General features: G+C 44.5%; 1 protein-coding gene across 8 annotated transcripts in view; it reads right to left on the bottom strand.

Annotated features, from left to right (window-relative positions):
* Positions 1–2771: 2771 nt before the first annotated feature.
* farp2 (FERM, RhoGEF and pleckstrin domain protein 2) overlaps positions 2772–23778 on the bottom strand; it is a 97408-nt gene continuing 76401 nt past the window's right edge. For 4 of the 8 annotated variants that reach the window (XM_071346531.1, XM_071346533.1, XM_071346535.1 and 1 more), the window contains 3 exons: positions 7390–7497; positions 6635–6786; positions 2772–6236 (listed from right to left, as the gene is read on the bottom strand). In XM_071346531.1, the coding sequence (XP_071202632.1) occupies positions 6146–6236; positions 6635–6786; positions 7390–7497 (351 nt within the window). In that variant the 3' untranslated portion in view covers positions 2772–6145. Of the gene's footprint in view, positions 6237–6634; positions 6787–7389; positions 7498–12888; positions 13029–23778 lie in introns of those variants that run through there. The other 4 variants (XR_011668380.1, XM_071346532.1, XR_011668381.1 and 1 more) reach the window with 4 other exon arrangements.

Raw genomic sequence — 23778 nt, 5'->3', positions numbered from 1 at the left:
AAAAAATTTTTTAAAAGGTATTAGGTGAACAGTAGATAAGTAAAGAAATAAAAACAGTAAAAAAATAAGTGAAAAATAACAGTAGCAGTAATGGACGCCAACAAATACAACAGGGGTTTGACCAGCTGCTAGCCCCTTAACATTCTGTTGTACTGTAGATATAACATGTTATTAACAGGCAGAGAGCTTGGGCACTGTTTCCCCCTGGCTCAAACCACAAATGCCACTTCAGTCGCTCCCTTCTCCTTCCCTACCTGGATAAAACTGATTGTTGTCTTAGGAAAGTAAAAAAGTAGCTCTCTGGAGCTTCCATATGAAGATTACAGATGGCCCTGGAATTGATCAAACACACACACAGTCTTGTACAGCTAACCTTGTGGGGACATACAATTCAGTCCCATTCAAAATCCTATTTTCCCTAACCCCTAACCCTAACCCTAATCCTAACCCGTACTCTTACCCTAACCCAAAAACCTAAACCTAAACCTAACCCTAGCTCCTAACCCTAAAACTAACCCTAGCTCCTAACCTTAATTCTAACCCTAACACTAATTCTAACCTTAACCCTAAACCCCCTAGAAATAGCATTTGACCTTGTGGGGACTAACAAAATGTCCCCAGTTGGTCAATTTTTACTTTGTTTACTATTCTTGTAGGGACTTCTGGTCCCCACAAGAATAGTTAAACACACACACACACACACACACACAATGGTCCAAACAGGATTTAAAAATGCTGTATTCTCTTTCTGTTATCAGTTCATGAGTTTGGTTCACTCAATAAAAACCTGGGCAAAAAATAGAACGAGGTTATCAAGACCATGCATCATGTAGAGGCGGCAGGTGGTTAGAGGCAGGTAGCCTAGTGGATAGAGGCAGGTAGCCTAGTGGTTAGAGGCAGGTAGCCTAGTGGTTAGAGGCAGGTAGCCTAGTGGATAGAGGCAGGTAGCCTAGTGGTTAGAGGCAGGTAGCCTAGTGGTTAGAGGCAGGTAGCCTAGCGGTTAGAGGCAGGGAGCCTAGCGGTTAGAGGCAGGGAGCCTAGCGGTTAGAGGCAGGGAGCCTAGTGGTTAGAGGCAGGGAGCCTAGCGGTTAGAGGCAGGTAGCCTAGCGGTTAGAGGCAGGGAGCCTAGCGGTTAGAGGCAGGGAGCCTAGCGGTTAGAGGCAGGGAGCCTAGCGGTTAGAGGCAGGGAGCCTAGCGGTTAGAGGCAGGGAGCCTAGCGGTTAGAGGCAGGGAGCCTAGCGGTTAGAGGCAGGTAGCCTAGCGGTTAGAGGCAGGTAGCCTAGTGGTTAGAGGCAGGTAGCCTAGTGGTTAGAGGCAGGTAGCCTAGCGGTTAGAGGCAGGGAGCCTAGCGGTTAGAGGCAGGGAGCCTAGCGGTTAGAGGCAGGGAGCCTAGTGGTTAGAGGCAGGGAGCCTAGCGGTTAGAGGCAGGGAGCCTAGCGGTTAGAGGCAGGGAGCCTAGCGGTTAGAGGCAGGGAGCCTAGCGGTTAGAGGCAGGGAGCCTAGCGGTTAGAGGCAGGGAGCCTAGCGGTTAGAGGCAGGGAGCCTAGCGGTTAGAGGCAGGGAGCCTAGCGGTTAGAGGCAGGGAGCCTAGCGGTTAGAGGCAGGTAGCCTAGCGGTTAGAGGCAGGTAGCCTAGTGGTTAGAGGCAGGGAGCCTAGCGGTTAGAGGCAGGTAGCCTAGTGGTTAGAGGCAGGTAGCCTAGTGGTTAGAGGCAGATAGCCTAGTGGTTAGAGACAGGTAGCCTAGTGGTTAGAGGCAGGTAGCCTAGTGGTTAGAGCATTGGACTAGTAACTGGAAGGTTGCTAGATCAAATCCCCGAGCTGACAAGGTAAACATCTGTCGTTCTGCCCCTGAACAAGGCAGTTAACCCACTGTTCCTAGGCCGTCATTGAAAATCAGAATTTGTTCTTAAACTGACTTGCCTAGTTAAATAAAGGTTACATTTTTTTTTAGAATTATTATAACCTACTTATAAAATGGTCCTTCCCTGCTACGGCAGACCAGAGGTTCAAACCCATGTCACATTCTGAGAACACTTGGTTCTAAAGAATGTATTGTTGAAGACGCAGTCTGTCTCCACATGGAGCTAATGTTGTTTGTTACTACTCGTACTTCAACAAGACATTGTACACGTTTGGTTTTCACCACACCCTCACATACAGCTATTACTGTGGAACAAGGAGTTTTGTTTAGGCATGCCCAGAGAATACCTTCTCATAGGACTCCCCCACCTGTTTGAGTCGTTTCCCAGGGTAAGCTGCTTTGGGTGTCAGAGTTCTCCATTCTCTCTGCTCCTCCAGTTCTTCCAGGTTTTCACTCAATGGGAACACCACGGCCGTCACTATCTGAACAAGCCTTCTACAATTTCTCATGTTAAAATAGATTTTTTTTAACCTAACCTGAATCTTAACCACACTGCTAACCTTATGCCTTACCCACAACCTTAAATTAACTTTGCAACTTGGCCATCTAGTGGGAACAGAACGACCTGCAGTAGTCATGGCGAGATGAGCATTAGGTCAACAGCCCATCACTGCCACCTTCTGGTAGAGCGTCAGATGGGACAGGTAACCTTGGTAGAGCGTCAGATGGGACAGGTAACCTTGGTAGAGGATCAGATGGGACAGGTAACCTTGCAGGTGATGACAAACTAGTGTTTGCAGGTGATGACAAGCTAGTCTCGTGGGGCCCATCCTTCCAAATATTGTATCGTTGGGTGTCAGGCTAAAAGCACACAGGCAAATAGTTTGAAAAGAAAATCTGACTAAGTTGTTTAACATCTGTTCAACTTTATTTGTTATCCTTTCAATGCAATAATAACGTTGAGAAAGAGGCAGGACATACAGGAACAAGAAGGGCTCCAATGACATGCTGCTACACAATAAATAGGAAGGACATCTGACTGGAGACTTGAACAGCAGGGGGGCCAGTGGGGCCTTGGTTGATTAGCACACCTGAACACAGAGAGATGAACTGGGAGAGGAGTTAAGAGAGGTGAGGTGCCCCCCCCTCTAAAAATCATAGATGCATCTCAAAATGGCACCCTATTCCTCATGGGTCCTGGTCAAAAGTAGTGCACTATAAATGGCTCCCTATTCCCTACATAGCACTCTGGTCAAAAGTAGTGCACTATAAATGGCTCCCTATTCCCTACATAGCACTCTGGTCAAAAGTGGTGCACTATAAATGGCTTTCTATTCCCTACATAGCACTCTGATCAAAAGTAGTGCACTATAAATGGCTCCCTATTCCCTACATAGCGCTCTGGTCAAAAGTAGTGCACTATATAGGGAATAGAGCCATTTGGGACACATGCACTATATAGGGAATAGAGCCATTTGGGACACACACAGGGGTGAGATATAGGTGCGCTCGAAGCATTGTGATTCATTCCAGTCCAACAAGGGAAAAAGGAAGATGACAGGATTACACCTCACTGGCCCCTATCACTCCGGAGACAGAAAAGATAATATAACGAGACCACGGTGTGTAGACAGTAACGGGGGAAAGGGAAGGGGGGGGGGCGGGACTTTCTGACGACGAACGGCCAAGATCAGGGAACCCCGTATGTATCTAGCGTCTCAAAGTAGGAGTGCTAACCTAGGAGAAGTTCTACCCTCTTATGCGTACGATTTACAAGGGGGGGGGGGGGGGAACCTCATCCTAAATCAGCTCTACTCCGAGACATTTGGTGAATATACAGATCCCGATCTCCTGTAGTCACCTATTAAAAACACAATGCTCACACGGCCCGCTACGTACAGCAAGACCGCGTCACCTAACAGTTATACCATTACAGATCATCTTCTAACATGGGACGAGTCCCAAATGGTACCTTTATTCCCTTTATAGTGCACTACGTTTGAGGAAATGAGATCCCATTTGGGGGGGGGACGCATCCAAGCTCTTCAACCTTAACGACGTATTAGAATGGAATCTGTAACTTTAACAGACTAGATATTAGGATATACACCGCATATTTATTTTACGAGGTCATCGTCATTCCCTATGTTAAATGAACAACAACAACGCTAAACTAAGTATAATCCAGAACACATGATAGTAACTATACAAGCCCAGCAAGCCAAAACAACACAATGTAGCACCTTCCTTCTCGACTTCCTTCTGTCCTTAAAACTAGGAAATCAAACAACAACAATAGAACTGGCCAACACTGACTAATAATAAGTCAATAACACAACAATTAAATGCTTTAAGTATGTTTGACTTTAAACAACATTTGAGGTTATGAGAGACAGAATTAGGTTGGACTATTGTCAATGTATGAACATAAAATAGGACTACATATTGATAGTACAGGAAAACTTAATTAACAAGGTTTTTCTCTTGGGGCCAACAAAGTACTTTTACATTTATTAAAACAGGAATATAGACCCCTTGAAACACTTCAATGGAAAACGTACCTTACAGAATGTGCGTTTTGCTCCATTTTTGATTTTAACTCCATGGCCATTAATACCTCAGTGTGACAACAGAACAAATGAGAACTACGAAATTCTCAAAAGAACGGAATAATTGGCTTTTACAGAAGTCTTTTACAGAAATTATCCTAAAAAAGGAGATTGACTGCTTGTGTTCCTAACTCATTTCAACATACAATACTATCTGCCTTTATCAATGAAAAAAAGAAAAGAAAAGGACATTCACTGGGTACCTCCCTACCTCTCGTGCTGAACCATAGCTCTGGTCCAGGGCATTAATTCATCCACTAATTCCTTAGTGGAGGAAACAACACCCTGGACCAGAGCTACCTCAAGTCCAGCTATTTTAAAACGTGGTATAAAGAAAGTATCTGAGGTTGTTCTCTAGCTAGTTACCCTTCCCAGTCCCTAGTCAAATCAATCCTGCAACCTCTGCACCTTCGTAATATCATCACTGCCCTCCCTCCACCTACCAGTTCCATTTCTACACCTGTACCTTCGTGTAGACAGACACGATACAAACTCAACGACCGTCCGTAGAATGCTTTCACTGGCTAAAAGGAAACAGTCTCTAGACTAACGCTGTGTAAACTTCTCGGGAACATAACCTGATAGATAAATCGCTAGAAGACGGTTTTCCAGACACAGATTAAGTCTAGTCCTGGACACGGATTAATCTGTGTCCTGGACACTGATTAATCTGTGTCCTGGACACTGATTAATCTGTGTCCAGGACTAGACTTAATCTGTGTCCAGGACTAGACTTAATCTGTGTCCAGGACTAGACTTAATCTGTGTCCAGGACTAGACTTAATCTGTGTCCAGGACTAGACTTAATCTGTGTCCAGGACTAGACTTAATCTGTGTCCAGGACTAGACTTAATCTGTGTCCAGGACTAGACTTAATCTGTGTCCAGGACTAGACTTAATCTGTGTCCAGGACTAGACTTAATCCTAGTGTGGGAAACCAAGCTTATGTTTTGTGATGTAGTTGTTTTACACTGGCTGCTCGTGAGAAGGTGACGAGTCCCGCTTTAGTTCCCTTTCTCAGCTGGCTGAGTGTACACACTCATCCTTGACAGAATGTCCTCAAGCATCCTTGTTTATCGTGATAGCACTAGTATATCCTTCTCTCTTGAACCACGTATCCAACTACTGGATTCATATTGCGTTTCTGTTCCCTGCTGATACATTGTTTCAACAGATTCTCTCACGTAACAATGGTTGACAATTCTAGAAGGAGAGAATTAATATATATATATAATAACTTCTAGTCACTCACTGAGCCCAATCTGCCAAATAAATCCAAGACATGAGTGCCACTTTAACATGATGCCAATGAAAACCGTAAAGAGAGCGAGCGACCGACAGACAGACAGACAGACAGACAGACAGACAGACAGACAGACAGACAGACAGACAGACAGACAGACAGACAGACACAGACAGACAGACAGACAGACAGAGAGAGAGATGGTATTATACAGTATTGTCTCAGAGTCTATTGGGCCCAGCCCTTTTGCTCTCTAGGACTGACCCTAGGGTGCCATTTGGGACGAGGGCTCTGGTCAAAAGTAGTGCATTATATAGGGAATAGGGTTCCATAGGGCTCTGGTCTAAAGTAGTGCCCTATATAGGGAATAGGGTTCCATTTGGGACGCAGGTTAGATTCTAAGCCGCAGTAGATCAGATCAAGGAGCGGAGTTAGTTCCCATTCATCTGCAGGGGACCTTTAGGTATGAGGAGACTCATCCTGCCAGTAGCACTAGCCGCGCTCTTAATCACCTCCATCCATCTGTAGAGAGGAGGGAGGGAAACAGAGAGAGAGAGAGACAGAGGGAAGGAGAGAGGGGGGGTGGAAAGAGGGAGAGAGAGAGAGGAGAGAGAGCGAGGGAGAGAGAGAGGAGAGAGGGCAAGGGAGTGAGAATGAGAGAAACAGAGGGAAGGAGAGAGAGGGGGTGGAAAGAGGGAGAGAGAGCGAGGGAGTAAAAGAAAGACAGACAGACAAAGAGGACATCAGAGTTATTACAGGCATAGTGTAAACACAAAGCACCACTCCATCTCCTTAACATTGAACTGTTAGCCAAAAACTGCGGCCAAGTTTTACAATTAAAATGTGTCCCGGAAATGTTCTGGAATCATAATGACGCATTGTTGGAAGCAGTTAAATAATGAATGAAACAGTCACTATACCTCTCGAATGTATACTCGCTCTCCGCCCGGAAGAAATAGACGTGGGACTTGAACTGCAGTTTGAAGACGTATTCTTTGTGGATGCTGTCTGACTCTCCCGGGCTGCTCACAGTGTATCCTAGCAACGGGAGGCTTGCCAGCGGGAAATCATCCTGTACCCAGAAACAGACAGTTGGCTGGGATACCTTAACATCCAGGCAACACTTCAACATAGAACCAACAGAGGACATTTGGGCTCAGCAAAGGAGTCTGAATTGAGACATTTATAAGCATCTAAGGCTGCATTTGCAGTACAACAAACATGTACATTTGTTGTGTAAAAAGCCAAGCTGCAGTATTAAAGCCAAGTGTTGCGCCAGGCCAGTACCTGCTGAGTCTTGTAAAACAGACAGAAGTTGGTGAAGACCAGACAGAACTTCTGCCAGCCGTGTTGTGTTATGTTCAGCGTGTGTTCAGGGTTCAGTGTGTGTGTTCAGGGTTCGTGTGTGTGTGTTCAGGGTTCAGTGTGTGTTCAGGGTTCGTGTGTGTGTGTTCAGGGTTCATGTGTGTTCAGCGTGTGTTCAGGGTTCGTGTGTGTTCAGCGTGTGTTCAGGGTTCAGTGTGTGTGTTCAGGGTTCGTGTGTGTGTGTTCAGGGTTCGTGTGTGTGTGTTCAGAGTTTGTGTGTGTTCAGCGTGTGTTCAGGGTTCGGTGTGTGTGTTCAGGGTTCGTGTGTGTTCAGCGTGTGTTCAGGGTTAGGTGTGTGTGTGGCCAGTACCTGGTGAGTCTTGTAAAAGAACAGACAGAAGTTGGTGAAGACCACCCAGAGCTTCTGCCAGCCATTGCTATTCTTGAATTTCCGTAGGAGGTAACCTGAGAGCTGGTTCTGAAGACAGGACCGGAAAGGACAGGACAGTCAGCAGTGTTGAAGAGTAGTGAAGTCATTTAACAAAAAGTTTGCAGTAGCTTGGTGTTACTTCAAATGTAGATTGTGTTTTCAGTCGTCAATTACGCTTTTTTTTTTTACCATGTAGCGGTGTACCTAACTACTGGAACTACAGACTTGCCTAATTCTGTTGAAACATACAGAATGTATTCATACCCCTCGACTTAAAAGATTTACACACCTGGATTGCGCAACATTATCCCATTAATTATTTTCAAAATTCTTAAAAGTTCTGTCAAATTGGTTGTTGATCATTGCTAGACAACCATTTTCAGGTCTTGCCATAGATTTTAAAGTATCTTTAAGTCAAAACTGTAACTCGGCCACTCAGAAACATTCACTGTCTTCTTGGTAAGTGACTCCAGTGTAGATTTGACCTTGTGTTTTAGGTTATTGTCCTGCTGAAAGGAGAATTTGTCTCCCAGTGTCTGGTGGAAAGCAGACTGAACCAGGTTTTCCTCTATGATTTTTGCCTGTGCTTAGCTCCATTCCGTTTCTTTTTCATCCTGAAAAACTCCCCAGTCCTTAACGATTACAAGCATACCCTTAACATGATGCAGCCATCATTATGCTTAAAAATATGGTGCGTGCTGCTCAGTAAAGTACATTTTCCCCCAGACATAACACTTTGTATTCAGGACAAAAAGTTAGTTTTTTTGCAGTTTTACTTTAGTGCCTCTGTACAGGCTTCTTTCTTTTCACTCTGTCAATTAGGTTAGTATTGTGAAGTAACTACAATGTAGATCCATCCTCAGTTCTCAGCCATTTAAAGGTTTAACGGTTTTAAAGTCACCATTGACCTCATGATGAAATCCCTAAACGGTTGCCTTCCTCTCCGGCAACTGAGTTAAGAAGGACGCCTGTATCTTTGTAGTGACTGGGTGTATTGATACACCATCCAAAGTGTAATTATACTGAACATAAACCAACATGCAACAATTTAAATTAATTAAGCTATGGATTTCACATGACTGGGAATACAGATATGCATCTGTTGGTCATAGTTACCTCACAATGGGCCTCTGGATCTCGTCATAGTATTTCTGTGCATTAAAATTCGCATCGATAAAATGCAATTGTGTTCGTTGTCCTTAACTTATGACTGCCCATACCATCAACCCACCGACCACTATGGGGCAACTCTGTACACAATGTTGACATTAGCAAACCACTCGCCCACACGACGCCATACACGTGGTCTGCGGTTGTGAGGCCGGTTGGACTCACTGCCAAATTCTCAAAAATGACATTGAGGCGGCTTATGGTAGAGAAATTAACATTATCTGGCAACAGCTCTGGTGGATATTCCTGCAGTCAGCATTCCAATTGCACGCTCTCTCAAAACTTGAGACATCTGTGTCTTTGTGTTGGGTGACAACTGCACATTTTAGAGTGGCCTTTTATTGTCCATAGCACAAGGGGCACCTGTGTAATGATCATGCTGTTGATATGCAGGTGATATGTCACACCTGTCAGGTGGATGGATTATCTTGGCAAAGGAGTAATGTTCACTAACAGGAATACAAACAAATTTGTGCACAACATTTGAGAGAAATAAGCTTGTGTATGGAACATTTCTGGGATGTTTTATTTCAGCTCATGAAACCTGGGACCAACACTTTTACATGTTGTGTTTTATATTTTTGTTAAGTATAATAACTTGACCATGCTCAAAGGGATATTCAATATTTGCCGATTTTTTTTTTTACCCATCTCCCAATAGGTGCCCTTCTTTGCGAGGCATTGGAAAACCTCTCTGGTCTTTGTGGTTGAATCTGTGTTTGAAATTCACAGCTCGACAGACAGACCTTATAGATAATTGTATGTGTGGGGTACAGAGATAATGTAGTCATTCAAAAATCATGTTAAACACTATTATTGCACACAGAGTGCGTCTATGCAACTTATTAGGTAACTTGTTAAGCAAATATTTATTCCTTAAATTATTTAGGCTTACCATAACAAAGGAGTTGAATACTTAAGACAGTTGAGCTTTTCATTTTGAATGAATCTGTAAAAAGACTAAAAACATAATTCCACTTTGACATTATGGGGTATTGTGTGTAGGTCAATGACAAACAAATCTCAATTTAATACATTTTTAAAATTCCGTCTGTAACAACAAAATGTGTAAAAAGTCAAAGGGTGTGAATACCTTCTGAAGGCGCTGTAGTTTTTGTGTTTAATAATTAATAATAATAGGCGAAACTCCACATTCTGTTAACATATGACCCCAAAGGAATCTGTCCTTGTGATTTGTAGCCTGACATTTCAGATTTTTCATATCATTTTCTTTTACCAAAGTAGTTTAGATATAGTAAACTACTTTTCAAAGTAACTTTAGTTAAGTAAACTATATATTTTTCTTAGGGGTATCTTAAGTGTAGATGATCTTCTTCCAGTGAGAAGTAATTGAAGCTTGGTAAACGATATTTTCAGAGTAGCTCCCCCAACACTGCAGATCAGTAAACTGTATGTATCATTTGGCATCTCCCTGTGAAATTCTACTGTGGTTCTATCATCAGTTTGGTCAATATTTATATCATGGTTCTACTATAGTGCCTGATTCTACAATGGTTCTAGTCTGGTCCCTGGTTCTAGTCTGGTACCTGGTTCCACCATGGTTCTAGTCAGGTACCTGGTTCCACCATGGTTCTAGTCTGGTAACTGGTTCTAGAATGGCTATAGTTTGTTACCTGGTTCTAGTATGATTGCAGTCTTGTACCTGGTTCTACCATTGCTCTAGTTTGGTACCTGGTTCTAGTATGGTTCTAGTCTGGTACCTGGGTCTACCCTGGTTCTGGTATGGTTCTAGTCTGGTACCTGGTTCTACACTGGTTCTAGTCTGGTACCTGGTTCTACCCTGGTTCTAGCCTGGTGTATGTTCTAGTCTGGTACCATGGTTCTAGTTTGGAGAACGGTTGTACCATTGTTCTAGTCTGGTACCATGGTTCTAGTCTGGTACCATGGTTCTCGTCTGGTACCATGGTTCTCGTCTGGTACCATGGTTCTCGTCTGGTACCTGGTCCTACCATGGTTCTAGTCTGGTACCATGGTTCTAGTCTGGTACCATGGTTCTAGTCTGGTTCTAGTCTTATACATGGTTCTACCATTGTTCTAGTCTGGTATCTGGTGCTTCCCTGGTTCTGGTATGGTTCTACCATGGATCTAGTCTGGTATGTGGTTCTACCATGGTTCTAGTCTGGTACCTGGTCCTAGTCTGGTACCTGGTTCTATGATGGTTCTAGTCTGGTACCTGGTCCTAGTTTGGTACCTGGTTCTAGTCTGGTACCTGATCCTAGTCTGGTACCTGGTTCTACCATGGTTCTAGTCGGGTACTTGGTTCTAGTATGGTGTATGTTTCTAGCCTGGTACCTGAATCTAGTAAGGTATCTGGTTCTATTATGGTTATAGTTTGGTGAATGGTTCTACCACGGCTCTAGTCTGGTACCTGGTTCTAGTATGGTTCAGGTCTGGTACCTGGTTCAAGTATGGTTGTAGTCTGGGACCTGGTTCTATCATTGTTCTAGTCTGGTACTTGGTTCTAAAATGGTACCTGCTTCAAGTATGGCACCTGGTTCTAGTCTGGTACCTTGTTCTAGTCTGGTATCTGGTTCTAGTCTGGTATCTGGTTCTAGTACGGTACATGGTTCTACCATGGTTCTAGCCTGGTACCATGGTTCTAGTCTGGTACCATGGTTCTAGTCTGGTACCATGGTTCTAGTCTGGTACCATGGTTCTAGTCTGGTACCATGGTTCTAGTCTGGTTCTAGTCTTATACATGGTTCTACCATTGTTCTAGTCTGGTATCTGGTGCTTCCCTGGTTCTGGTATGGTTCTACCATGGATCTAGTCTGGTATGTGGTTCTACCATGGTTCTAGTCTGGTACCTGGTCCTAGTCTGGTACCTGGTTCTATGATGGTTCTAGTCTGGTACCTGGTCCTAGTCTGGTACCTGGTTCTAGTCTGGTACCTGGTTCTAGTCTGGTACCTGATCCTAGTCTGGTACCTGGTTCTACCATGGTTCTAGTCGGGTACTTGGTTCTAGTCTGGTGTATGTTTCTAGCCTGGTACCTGAATCTAGTAAGGTATCTGGTTCTAGTATGGTTCTAGTTTGGTGAATGGTTCTACCACGGCTCTAGTCTGGTACCTGGTTCTAGTATGGTTCAGGTCTGGTACCTGGTTCAAGTATGGTTGTAGTCTGGGACCTGGTTCTATCATTGTTCTAGTCTGGTACTTGGTTCTAAAATGGTACCTGCTTCAAGTATGGCACCTGGTTCTAGTCTGGTACCTTGTTCTAGTCTGGTATCTGGTTCTAGTACGGTACATGGTTCTACCATGGTTCTAGTCTGGTATCTGGTTCTAGTACGGTACATGGTTCTACCATGGTTTAAGTCTGGTGCCTGGTTCTACTGTGGTTCTAGTGTGGTACCTGGTTCTACCATGGTACCTGCTTCTCGTCTGGTACCTGGTTCTACCATTGTTCTAGTCTGGTACCTGGTAATAGTCTGGTACCTGGTTCTACCATTGTTCTAGTATAGTACCTGCTTCCAGTCTGATTCTAGTCTGGTACCTAGTTCTACCATGGTTCTAGTCTGGTACCTGGTTCTAGTCTGGTGTATGGCTTTAGTCTGGTTCTAGTCTGGTACCTGGTTCTACCATGGTTCAGGTCTGGTACTTGGTTCAGGTCTGGTACCTGATTGTACCATGGTTCTAGTCTGGTGAATGGTTCTAGTCTGGTACCTGGTTCTAGTCTAGTACCTAGGTCAACCATGGTTCTAGTTTAGTACTTGGTTCTATTCTGGTACTTGGTTCAAGTCTGGTACTTGCTTCTACCATGTTTCAAGTCTGGTACCTGCTTCTACCATGTTTCTAGTCTGGTACCTGGTTTTAGCTTGGTTCTAGCTTGGCACCTGGTTCTAGCTTGGCACCTGGTTGTAGTCTGGTACCTGGTTGTAGTCTGGTACCTGGTTGTAGTCTGGTACCTGCTTCTAGTATGGTAATGGTTCAAGTCACGTCCCCGGTTCTATCATGGCTCTAGTCTGGTACCTGGTTGTAGTCTGGTACCTGGTTGTAGTCTGGTACCTGCTTCTAGTATGGTAATGGTTCAAGTCACGTCCCCGGTTCTATCATGGCTCTAGTCTGGTACCTGGTTTTAGTCTGCTACCTGGTTCTACCATGGTTGTAGTCTGCTACCTGGTTCTACCATGGTACCTGGTTCTAGTCTGGTACCTGGTTCTAGTATTGTTCTAGTCTGGTACCTGGTTCTACCATGGTTGTAGTCTGGTACCTAGTTCTACAGTCTGGAACATGGTTCTGCTAGTGTGGTACCTGGTTCATGCGCAGATAATCAGTGAGTGAGAGGTTCTGGTTGCGGTACCAGCAGACGTGTGTGATGGTGTTGGGTCTCTGGCCCTGACCCAGCAGGTAACGAGGAGGGAGCTCTGGAGACACGGCTGGGGAACAGAACACTAGGATGGGTGCAGAGACAGAGAGAAAAGGACAGAGAAAGAGGGCAAATAGAGAGAGGGAGAGAAAGAAAGACAGGGGCAGAAAGCGGAAAGGACAGAGAGAAAGAAAGAGGTGTGGATAAAGGAGGAAAGCAACATAGGATTAGTTGGCAGGTTTACATTCAGCGACAGAAACAGAACGGTAGATAAGAAAGACCTTCAGCCAGGGCTGTGGAGGGGAGGAGTTAGACAGAACAAGATTGTCATAGATAAAGAACACACGCTTCTGATTGGAGTGTTTTCCACAAAGACAAGACTGCAGTGCAAGGAAGTGACGAAACAGTGAAACACTGAAATGAAAAACAGAAAAGATCATCAGAGGAGGAGAGAAGATGAATCGTGGGAGAGACAGCGGAGCAGGGAGGTGCAGGAGCAGGGAGGTGCAGGAGAAGGACTATGGGCTGAGGAGACGAGGACAGGCCGTGTATCTACTGCTCTGTGTGCCTAATGAACGCTGCCCCAAATACTGCAGCTCTGAACGCTTCCCCAAATACTGCAGCTCTGACAGCTGACCCAAACACTGCAGCTCTGACAGCTGACCCAAATACTGCAGCTCTGTCTGACAGCTGACCCAAATACTGCAGCTCTGTCTGACAGCTGACCCAAATACTGCAGCTCTGACAGCTGACCCAAATACTGCAGCACTGTCTGACAGCTGACCCAAATACTGCAGCTCTGTCTGACAGCTGACCCAAATACTGCAGCACTGTCTGACAGCTGACCCAAACACTGCAGCTCTGTCTGACAGCTGACCCAAATACTGCAGCACTGTCTGACAGCTGACCCAAACACTGCAGCACTGTCTGACAGCTGACCCAAACACTGCAGCTCTGTCTGACAGCTGACCCAAACACTGCAGCACTGTCTGACAGCTGACCCAAACACTGCAGCTCTGTCTGACAGCTGACCCAAATACTGCAGCTGTCTGACAGCTGACCCAAATACTGCAGCTCTGTCTGACAGCTGACCCAAATACTGCAGCTCTGACTGACAGCTGATCAACACAATGCTGCCACAAAATACTGTAGCTCTGACAGCTGACCCAAACACTGCAGCTCTGACAGCTAACCCAAACACTGCAGCTCTGTCTGACAGCTGCCCCAAATACTGCAGCTCTGACAGCTGATCAACACAATGCTGCCCCAAATACTGCAGCTCTGACAGCTTCCCCAAATACTGCAGCTCTGTCTGACAGCTGCCCCAAATACTGCAGCTCTGACTGACAGCTGCCCCAAATACTGCAGCTCTGACTGACAGCTGCCCCAAATACTGCAGCTCTGACAGCTGCCCCAAATACTGCAGCTCTGACAGCTGACCCAAATACTGCAGCTCTGACAGCTGACCCAAATACTGCAGCTCTGACAGCTGACCCAAATACTGCAGCTCTGACAGCTGACCCAAATACTGCAGCTCTCTGTCTGACAGCTGATCAACACAATGCTGCCACAAAATACTGCAGCTCTGACAGCTGCCCCAAATACTGCAGCTCTGACAGCTGACCCAAATACTGCAGCTCTGACAGCTGCCCCAAACACTGCAGCTCTGTCTGACAGCTGCCCCAAACACTGCAGCTCTGTCTGACAGCTGCCCCAAACACTGCAGCTCTGTCTGACAGCTGACCCAAACACTGCAGCTCTGTCTGACAGCTGACCCAAACACTGCAGCTCTGTCTGACAGCTGACCCAAATACTGCAGCTCTGACAGCTGATCAACACAACGCTGCAGCTGATCAACACAACGCTGCCCCAAATACTGCAGCTGTCTGACAGCTGATCAACACAATGCTGCAACAAAATACTGCAGCTCTGACAGCTGACCCAAATACTGCAGCTCTGTCTGACAGCTGACCCAAACACTGCAGCTCTGACAGCTGACCCAAACACTGCAGCTCTGACAGCTGACCCAAACACTGCAGCTCTGACAGCTGACCCAAACACTGCAGCTCTGACAGCTGACCCAAACACTGCAGCTCTGACAGCTGACCAACACAACGCTGAGGGATGGACGGTTTTAAAGACGGTGCCGACGGAGAAGGGCAACATTGTACAAGTTCCAACACAACTTTGCTATTTAGTGACTTTCATCATGTTTCTCTTTATTTTCTTGTTCAAAAAAAGTTCATAGTATTATCATGTGACCACCAAGCACTTCTGCACATCACATCGACAGTTACTAACCTTGACTGTTTTACTTCAAGTGTGTTTTTTCATATAATAACAACTGGTGTGCAGCTTCAAATGTGAATGGACTCTCAAGCTAGAATACCTCATGGTAAACTGCAGACCCTTTAATCTACCTGATATAGAATACCTCATGGTAAACTGTAGACCCTTTAATCTACCTGATATAGAGTACCTCATGGTAAACTGTATACCCTTTAATCTACCTGATATAGAGTACCTCATGGTAAACTGTAGACCCTTGTATCTACCTGATATAGAATACCTCATGGTAAACTACAGACCCTTTAATCTACCTGATATAGAATACCTCATGGTAAACTGTAGACCCTTTAATCTACCTGATATAGAATACCTCATGGTAAACTGTAGACCCTTTAATCTACCTGATATAGAATACCTCATGGTAAACTGTAGACCCTTTAATCTACCTGATATAGAATACCTCATGGTAAACTGTAGACCCTTTAATCTACCTGATATAGAATACCTCATGGTGAACTGTAGACCCTTTAATCTACCTGATATAGAATACCTCATGGTAAACTGTAGACCCTTTAATCTACCTGATATAGAATACCTCATGGTAAACTGTAGACCCTTTAATCTACCTGATATAGAATACCTCATGGTGAACTGTAGACCCTTTAATCTACCTGATATAGAATACCTCATGGTAAACTGTAGACCCTTTAATCTACCTGATATAAAATACCTCATGGTAAACTGTAGACCCTTTAATCTACCTGATATAGAATACCTCATGGTAAACTGTAGACCCTTTAATCTACCTGATATAGAATACCTCATGGTGAACTGTAGACCCTTTAATCTACCTGATATAGAATACCTCATGGTAAACTGTAGACCCTTTAATCTACCTGATATAGAATACCTCATGGTAAACTGTAGACCTCTACCTGATATAGAGTACCTCATGGTAAACTGTAGACCCTTTAATCTACCTGATAAAGAATACCTCATGGTAAACTGGAGACCCTTTAATCTACCTGATATAGAATACCTCATGGTAAACTGTAGACCCTTTAATCTACCTGATATAGAATACCTCATGGTAAACTGTAGACCCTTTAATCTACCTGATATAGAATACCTCATGGTAAACTGTAGACCTCTACCTGATATAGAGTACCTCATGGTAAACTGTAGACCCTTTAATCTACCTGATAAAGAATACCTCATGGTAAACTGGAGACCCTTTAATCTACCTGATATAGAATACCTCATGGTAAACTGTAGACCCTTTAATCTACCTGATATAAAATACCTCATGGTAAACTGTAGACCCTTTAATCTACCTGATATAGAATACCTCATGGTAAACTGTAGACCCTTTAATCTACCTGATATAGAATACCTCATGGTAAACTGTAGACCCTTTAATCTACCTGATATAGAATACCTCATGGTAAACTGTAGACCTCTACCTGATATAGAGTACCTCATGGTAAACTGTAGACCCTTTAATCTACCTGATAAAGAATACCTCATGGTAAACTGGAGACCCTTTAATCTACCTGATATAGAATACCTCATGGTAAACTGTAGACCCTTTAATCTACCTGATATAAAATACCTCATGGTAAACTGGAGACCCTTGTATCTACCAAGAGAGTTCTCATCCGTAATTATCACGTCAGTCTACATCCCTCCCCAAGCCAACACCACTCAACGAACTGTATGGGGCCATAAACAAACAAAGAGACCGCTCACCCAGAGGCAACGTTTCTGGTGGGCAGAGACTAACTCAAGAGACTTAAAACTATCCTAGATCACTTCTACCAAACACGTCTCTTTGTGTCACTAGAGGCACAGAAACGCTAGACCACTTTTACTCTACCCACAGAAATGCATAAAAGTCCCTCCCTCGTCCTCCCTTCAGGCAAATGTGACCATGACCATCTGACCATTGACTCCATTGTCATAGGTGTCCCTCTCTATGTAGTGTTGTGGTGTCCCTCTCTATGTAGTGTTGTGGTGTCCCTCTATGTAGTGTTGTGGTGTCCCTCTCTATGTAGTGTTGTGGTGTCCCTCTCTATGTAGTGTTGTGGTGTCCCTCTCTATGTAGTGTTGTGGTGTCCCTCTCTATGTAGTGTTGTGGTGTCCCTCTCTATGTAGTGTTGTGGTGTCCCTCTCTATGTAGTGTTGTGGTGTCCCTCTCTATGTAGTGTTGTGGTGTCCCTCTCTATGTAGTGTTGTGGTGTCCCTCTTTATGTAGTGTTGTGGTGTCCCTCTTTATGTAGTGGTGTCCCTCTTTATGTAGTGGTGTCCCTCTTTATGTAGTGGTGTCCCTCTTTATGTAGTGGTGTCCCTCTTTATGTAGTGGTGTCCCTCTTTATGTAGTGGTGTCCCTCTTTATGTAGTGGTGTCCCTCTTTATGTAGTGTTGTCCCTCTTTATGTAGTGTTGTCCCTCTTTATGTAGTGTTGTCCCTCTTTATGTAGTGTTGTCCCTCTTTATGTAGTGTTGTCCCTCTTTATGTAGTGTTGTCCCTCTTTATGTAGTGTTGTCCCTCTTTATGTAGTGGTGTCCCTCTTTATGTAGTGGTGTCCCTCTTTATGTAGTGGTGTCCCTCTTTATGTAGTGTTGTCCCTCTTTATGTAGTGTTGTCCCTCTTTATGTAGTGTTGTCCCTCTTTATGTAGTGTTGTCCCTCTTTATGTAGTGTTGTCCCTCTCTATGTAGTGTTGTGGTGTCCCTCTCTATGTAGTGTTGTGGTGTCCCTCTCTATGTAGTGTTGTGGTGTCCCCCTATGTAGTGTTGTGGTGTCCCCCTATGTAGTGTTGTGGTGTCCCTCTATGTAGTGTTGTGGTGTCCCTCTATGTAGTGTTGTGGTGTCCCTCTATGTAGTGTTGTGGTGTCCCTCTATGTAGTGTTGTGGTGTCCCTCTATGTAGTGTTGTGGTGTCCCTCTATGTAGTGTTGTGGTGTCCCTCTTTATGTAGTGTTGTCCCTCTTTATGTAGTGTTGTCCCTCTTTATGTAGTGTTGTCCCTCTTTATGTAGTGTTGTCCCTCTTTATGTAGTGTTGTCCCTCTTTATGTAGTGTTGTCCCTCTTTATGTAGTGTTGTCCCTCTTTATGTAGTGTTGTGGTGTCCCTCTTTATGTAGTGTTGTGGTGTCCCTCTTTATGTAGTGTTGTGGTCCCTCTATGTAGTGTTGTGGTCTCTCTATGTAGTGTTGTGGTCTCTCTATGTAGTGTTGTGGTCTCTCTATGTAGTGTTGTGGTCTCTCTATGTAGTGTTGTGGTCTCTCTATGTAGTGTTGTGGTCTCTCTATGTAGTGTTGTGGTCTCTCTTTACGTAGTGTTGTGGTGTCTCTTTACGTAGTGTTGTGGTCTCTCTATGTAGTGTTGTGGTCTCTCTATGTAGTGTTGTGGTCTCTCTATGTAGTGTTGTGGTCTCTCTATGTAGTGTTGTGGTCTCTCTATGTAGTGTTGTGGTCTCTCTATGTAGTGTTGTGGTCTCTCTATGTAGTGTTGTGGTCTCTCTTTACGTAGTGTTGTGGTGTCTCTTTACGTAGTGTTGTGGTGTCTCTTTACGTAGTGTTGTGGTGTCTCTTTACGTAGTGTTGTGGTGTCTCTATGTAGTGTTGTGGTCTCTCTATGTAGTGTTGTGGTCTCTCTATGTAGTGTTGTGGTCTCTCTATGTAGTGTTGTGGTCTCTATGTAGTGTTGTGGTCTCTATGTAGTGTTGTGGTCTCTCTTTACGTAGTGTTGTGGTCTCTCTTTACGTAGTGTTGTGGTCTCTCTTTACGTAGTGTTGTGGTGTCTCTTTACGTAGTGTTGTGGTGTCTCTTTACGTAGTGTTGTGGTGTCTCTTTACGTAGTGTTGTGGTGTCTCTTTACGTAGTGTTGTGGTGTCTCTATGTAGTGTCTCTTGATGTGATGTGTGTTTTTGTCCTATATATATTTTTTTTTTATCCCAGCCCCCCAGTCGGCCTTTTGGTAGGCCATCACTGTAAATAAGAATTTGTTTTTAACCGACTTCCCTGGTTAAATAAAGGTAAAATAAAACATACAAATAAAACTCCTGCTTCCTGTTTACAAACAAAAGTTAAAAACAGGAAGTACCAGTGATGTGCTCAATACAGGGGTGGTTGGATGAAGCAGAAGTGAGGCTTACAGGACTGTTTTGCTAGTACGGACTGGGATATGTTCCCGGGATTCATCGGATAACATTGAGGAGCTCAGCACAATCGTCACTGGCTTTATCAATAAGAGCATACGAGTAAAAGTCTTCCCCACAGTGACTATAAGAACGTATCCAAAATCAACAACCGTGGATTACATTGATTTCAGACAATAGCCACGCTGGGCTAAAGGCTAGAGCTACAGCTTACAAGGAACGGGACACATTCAAGAAAGCCCACTACAACATCCGATGAGACATCAAACATGCGAACGGACAATAGAGGAGGAAAGTGGCATTCTATTACACCGGTCGCCAACGCTCGTCGTATGTGGCAGGTCGATTACAAAAGGGAAAGCCAGCCATTGGTTTGCCCAGCGATGCACAACTCCCAAATGAGCTAAATGCCTTTTTATGCTCGCGTCGAGGAATAGAACACTGTTCCTCTGTGAAGGCACCTGTTTTTCCAGATGACTGCGTGATTTCGCACTCCTTGGCCGACGTGAGCAAAACTTTTAAACAGGTTAAGAATCACAAGGCCCGCCGGGCCAGACAGAATACCAGGGCTCGTTCTCAAAGCATGCACAGAATACCAGGGCTCGTTCTCAAAGCATGCACAGACCAGCTCGTCCAATTTCTTCACTATAATCCCAACATATTTCAAGCTGACCACCATCGTCCCTGTTCCAAAGAACTCCAAGGTAACCTGCCTAAATGACTATCACCCTGTAGCACTCACATACAGTGAGGGAAAAAAGTATTTGATCCCCTGCTGATTTTGTACGTTTGCCTACTGACAAAGAAATTATCAGTCTATAATTTTAATGGTAGGTTTATTTGAACAGTGAGAGACAGAATAACAACAAAAATATCGAGAAAAACGCATGTCAAAAATGTTATAAATTGATTTGCATTTTAATGAGGGAAATAAGTATTTGACCCCCTCTCAATCAGAAAGATTTCTGGCTCCCAGGTGTCTTTCATACAGGTAACGAGCTGAGATTAGGAGCACACTCTTAAAGGGAGTGCTACTAATCTCAGTTTCTTACCTGTATAAAAGACACCTGTCCACAGAAGCAATCAATCAATCAGATTCCAAACTCTCCACCATGGCCAAGACCAAAGAGCTCTCCAAGGATGTCAGGGACAAGATTGTAGATCTACACAAGGCTGGAATGGGCTACAAGACCATTGCCAAGCAGCTTGGTGAGAAGGTGACAACAGTTGGTGCGATTATTCGCAAATGGAAGAAACACAAAATAATTGTCAAACTCCCTTGGCCTAGGGCTCCATGCAAGATCTCACCTCATGGAGTTGCAATGATCATGCGAATGGTGAGGAATCAGCCCAGAACTACACAGGAGGATCTTGTCAATGATCTCAAGGCAGCTGGGACCATAGTCACCAAGAAAACAATTGGTAACACACTACGCCGTGAAGGACTGAAATCCTGCAGCGCCCGCAAGGTCCCCTGCTCAAGAAAGCACATATACATGCCCGTCTGAAGTTTGCCAATGAACATCTGAATGATTCAGAGGACAACTGGGTGAACGTGTTGTGGTCAGACGAGACCAAAATGGAGTTCTTTGGCATCAACTCAACTTGCCGTGTTTGGAGGAGGAGGAATGCTGCCTATGACCCCAAGAAACCATCCCCACCGTCAAACATGGAGGTGGAAACATTATGCTTTGGGGGTGTTTTTCTGCTAAGGGGACAGGACAACTTCACCGCATCAAAGGGACGATGGACGGGGCCATGTGCCGTCAAATCTTGGGTGAAAACCTCCTTCCCTCAGCCAGGGTATTGAAAATGGGTCGTAGATGGGTATTCCAGCATGACAATGACCCAAAACACACGGCCAAGGCAACAAAGGAGTGGCTCAAGAAAAAGCACATTAAGGTCCTGGAGTGGCCTAGCCAGTCTCCAGACCTTAATCCCATAGAAAATCTGTGGAGGGAGCTGAAGGTTCGAGTTGCCAAACGTCAGCCTCGAAACCTTAATGACTTGAAGAAGATCTGCAAAGAGGAGTGGGACAAAATCCCTCCTGAGATGTGTGCAAACCTGGTGGCCAACTACAAGAAACGTCTGACCTCTGTGATAGCCAACAAGGGTTTTGCCACCAAGTACTAAGTCATGTTTTGCAGAGGGGTCAAATACTTATTTCCCTCATTAAAATGCAAATCAATTTATAAAATTTTTGACATGCGTTTTTCTGGATTTTTTTGTTGATATTCTGTCTCTCACTGTTCAAATAAACCTACCATTAAAATTACAGACTGATCATTTCAATGTCAGTGGGCAAACGAACAAAATCAGCAGGGGATCAAATACTTTTTTCCCTCACTGTACATGTGTAATTAGGATGTGCTTTGAAAGGCTGGTCATGACACACATCAACACCATCATCCCCTGAACCAACTCCAATTCACATACTGCACCAACACATCCAAATCCACATATTTCATCTCCCACCCGGACAAGAGGGAAAATAACTACAGCTCAGCGTTCAACACCATAGTCCCCTTCAAGCTCACCACCTAGCTAAGGACCCTGGAACTGAACCCCTCCCTCGGCAACTGGATCCTGGACTTCCTGAGGTGGTAAGGGTAGGCAACAACACCTCCTCCACGCTGACCCTAAACACAGGGGCCCCTCAGGGGTGTGTCCTTAGTCCCCTGCTGTACTCCCCCATTCACCCACGAATGCGTGGCCACGCACAACTTCAACACCATTATCAAGTTGGTTGACGACACGAAGGTGGTAGGACCTGATGAGACAGCCCTACAGGGAGGAGGTCAGTGACCTGGCAGTACGGTGCCGGGACAACAACCTCTCCCTAAACATCAGTAAGACCAAGGAGCTGATCGTGGACTACAGGAGAAATGAGGGAAGCGCAAGCCACCATCCACATTGACGGGGCTGTTGTGGGGCGGGTTGAGAGCTTCAAGTTCCTTGGCGTCCACATCACTAAGGACCTATCATGGTCCACACACACACGGCACAGTCATGAAGGGGCACGGCTTTTCATACATCTTTAGACAGGTTATTTATTTTTTATACACCACATCCGGTCCATTTTTATGTACAGTACCAGTCAAAGGTTTGGACACACCTACTCATTCAAGGGTTTGGCTTTATTTTTTACATTGTAGAATAGTGAAGACATCAAAACTATGAAATAACACATATGGAATCATGTAGTAACCAAAAAAGTGTTAAATCAAAATATATTTGAGATTCTTCAAAGCAGCCACCTTTTGCCTTGATGACAGCTTTGCACACTCTTGGCATTCTCTCAACCAGCTTCACCTGGAATGCTTATCCAACAGTCTTGAAGGAGTTCCCACATATGCTGAGCACTTTTGGCTGCTTTTCCTTCACTCTGCTATCCGACTCAACCCAAACCATCCCAATTTGGTTGAGGTAGGGGGATTGTGGATGCCAGGTCATCTGATGCAGCACTCCATCACTCTCCTTTTTGGTAAAATAGCCCTTACACATCCTGGAGGTGTGTTTTGGGTCATTGTCCTGTTGAAAAACAAATGATAGTCTCACTAAGTACAAACCAGATGGGAAGGCTTATCACTGCAGAATGCTGTGGCAGCTATTCTGGTTAAGAATTCTAAATAAATCAGACAGTGTCACCAGCAAAGCCCCACATCATAACAGCCCCTCCTCTATGCAGAGATCATCCGTTCACCCACACCGCGTCTCACAAAGACACAGCGGTTGGAACCAGAAATCTCCAGTTTGAAGTCCAGACCAAAGGACACATTTCCACCGGTCTAAATGTCCATTACTCGTGTTTCTTGGCCCAAGCAAGTCACTTCTTCTTATTGGTGTCCTTTAGTAGTGGTTTCTTGCAGCAATTCAACCATGAAGGCCTGGTTCACACAGTCTCCTCTGAACAGTTGATGTTGAGATGTGTCTGTTACTTGGACTTAGTGAAGCATTTATTTGGGCTGCAATTTCTGAGGCTGGTAACTCTAATGAACTTATTCTCTGCAGCAGAGGTAACTCTGGGTCTTCCTTTCCTGTGGCGGTCCTCATGAGAGCCAGTTTCATCATAGCACTAGATGGTTTTTGCGACTGCACTTAAAAGAAACTTTCAAAGTTCTTGAAACTTTCCGTATTGACTGACCTTCATGTCTTAAGGTAATGATGAACTGTCGTTTCTCTTTGCTTATTTGAGTTGTTTTTGCCATAATATGGTCTTGGTCTTTTACCAAATAGGGCCATCTTCTGTATTCCACCCCTACCTTGTCACAACACAACTGATTGGCTGAAACGCATTAAGGAAAGAAAGACATTCCAACAATTAACTTTTAAGAAGGCACACCTGTTAATTGAAATGCATGAAGCTGGTTGAGAGAATGCCAAGTGT

Source organism: Salvelinus alpinus, chromosome 16, assembly GCF_045679555.1.
Source record: "Salvelinus alpinus chromosome 16, SLU_Salpinus.1, whole genome shotgun sequence".
Lineage (NCBI taxonomy): Eukaryota > Metazoa > Chordata > Actinopteri > Salmoniformes > Salmonidae > Salvelinus > Salvelinus alpinus.
This window is presented reverse-complemented; position numbering and strand designations above follow the sequence as displayed.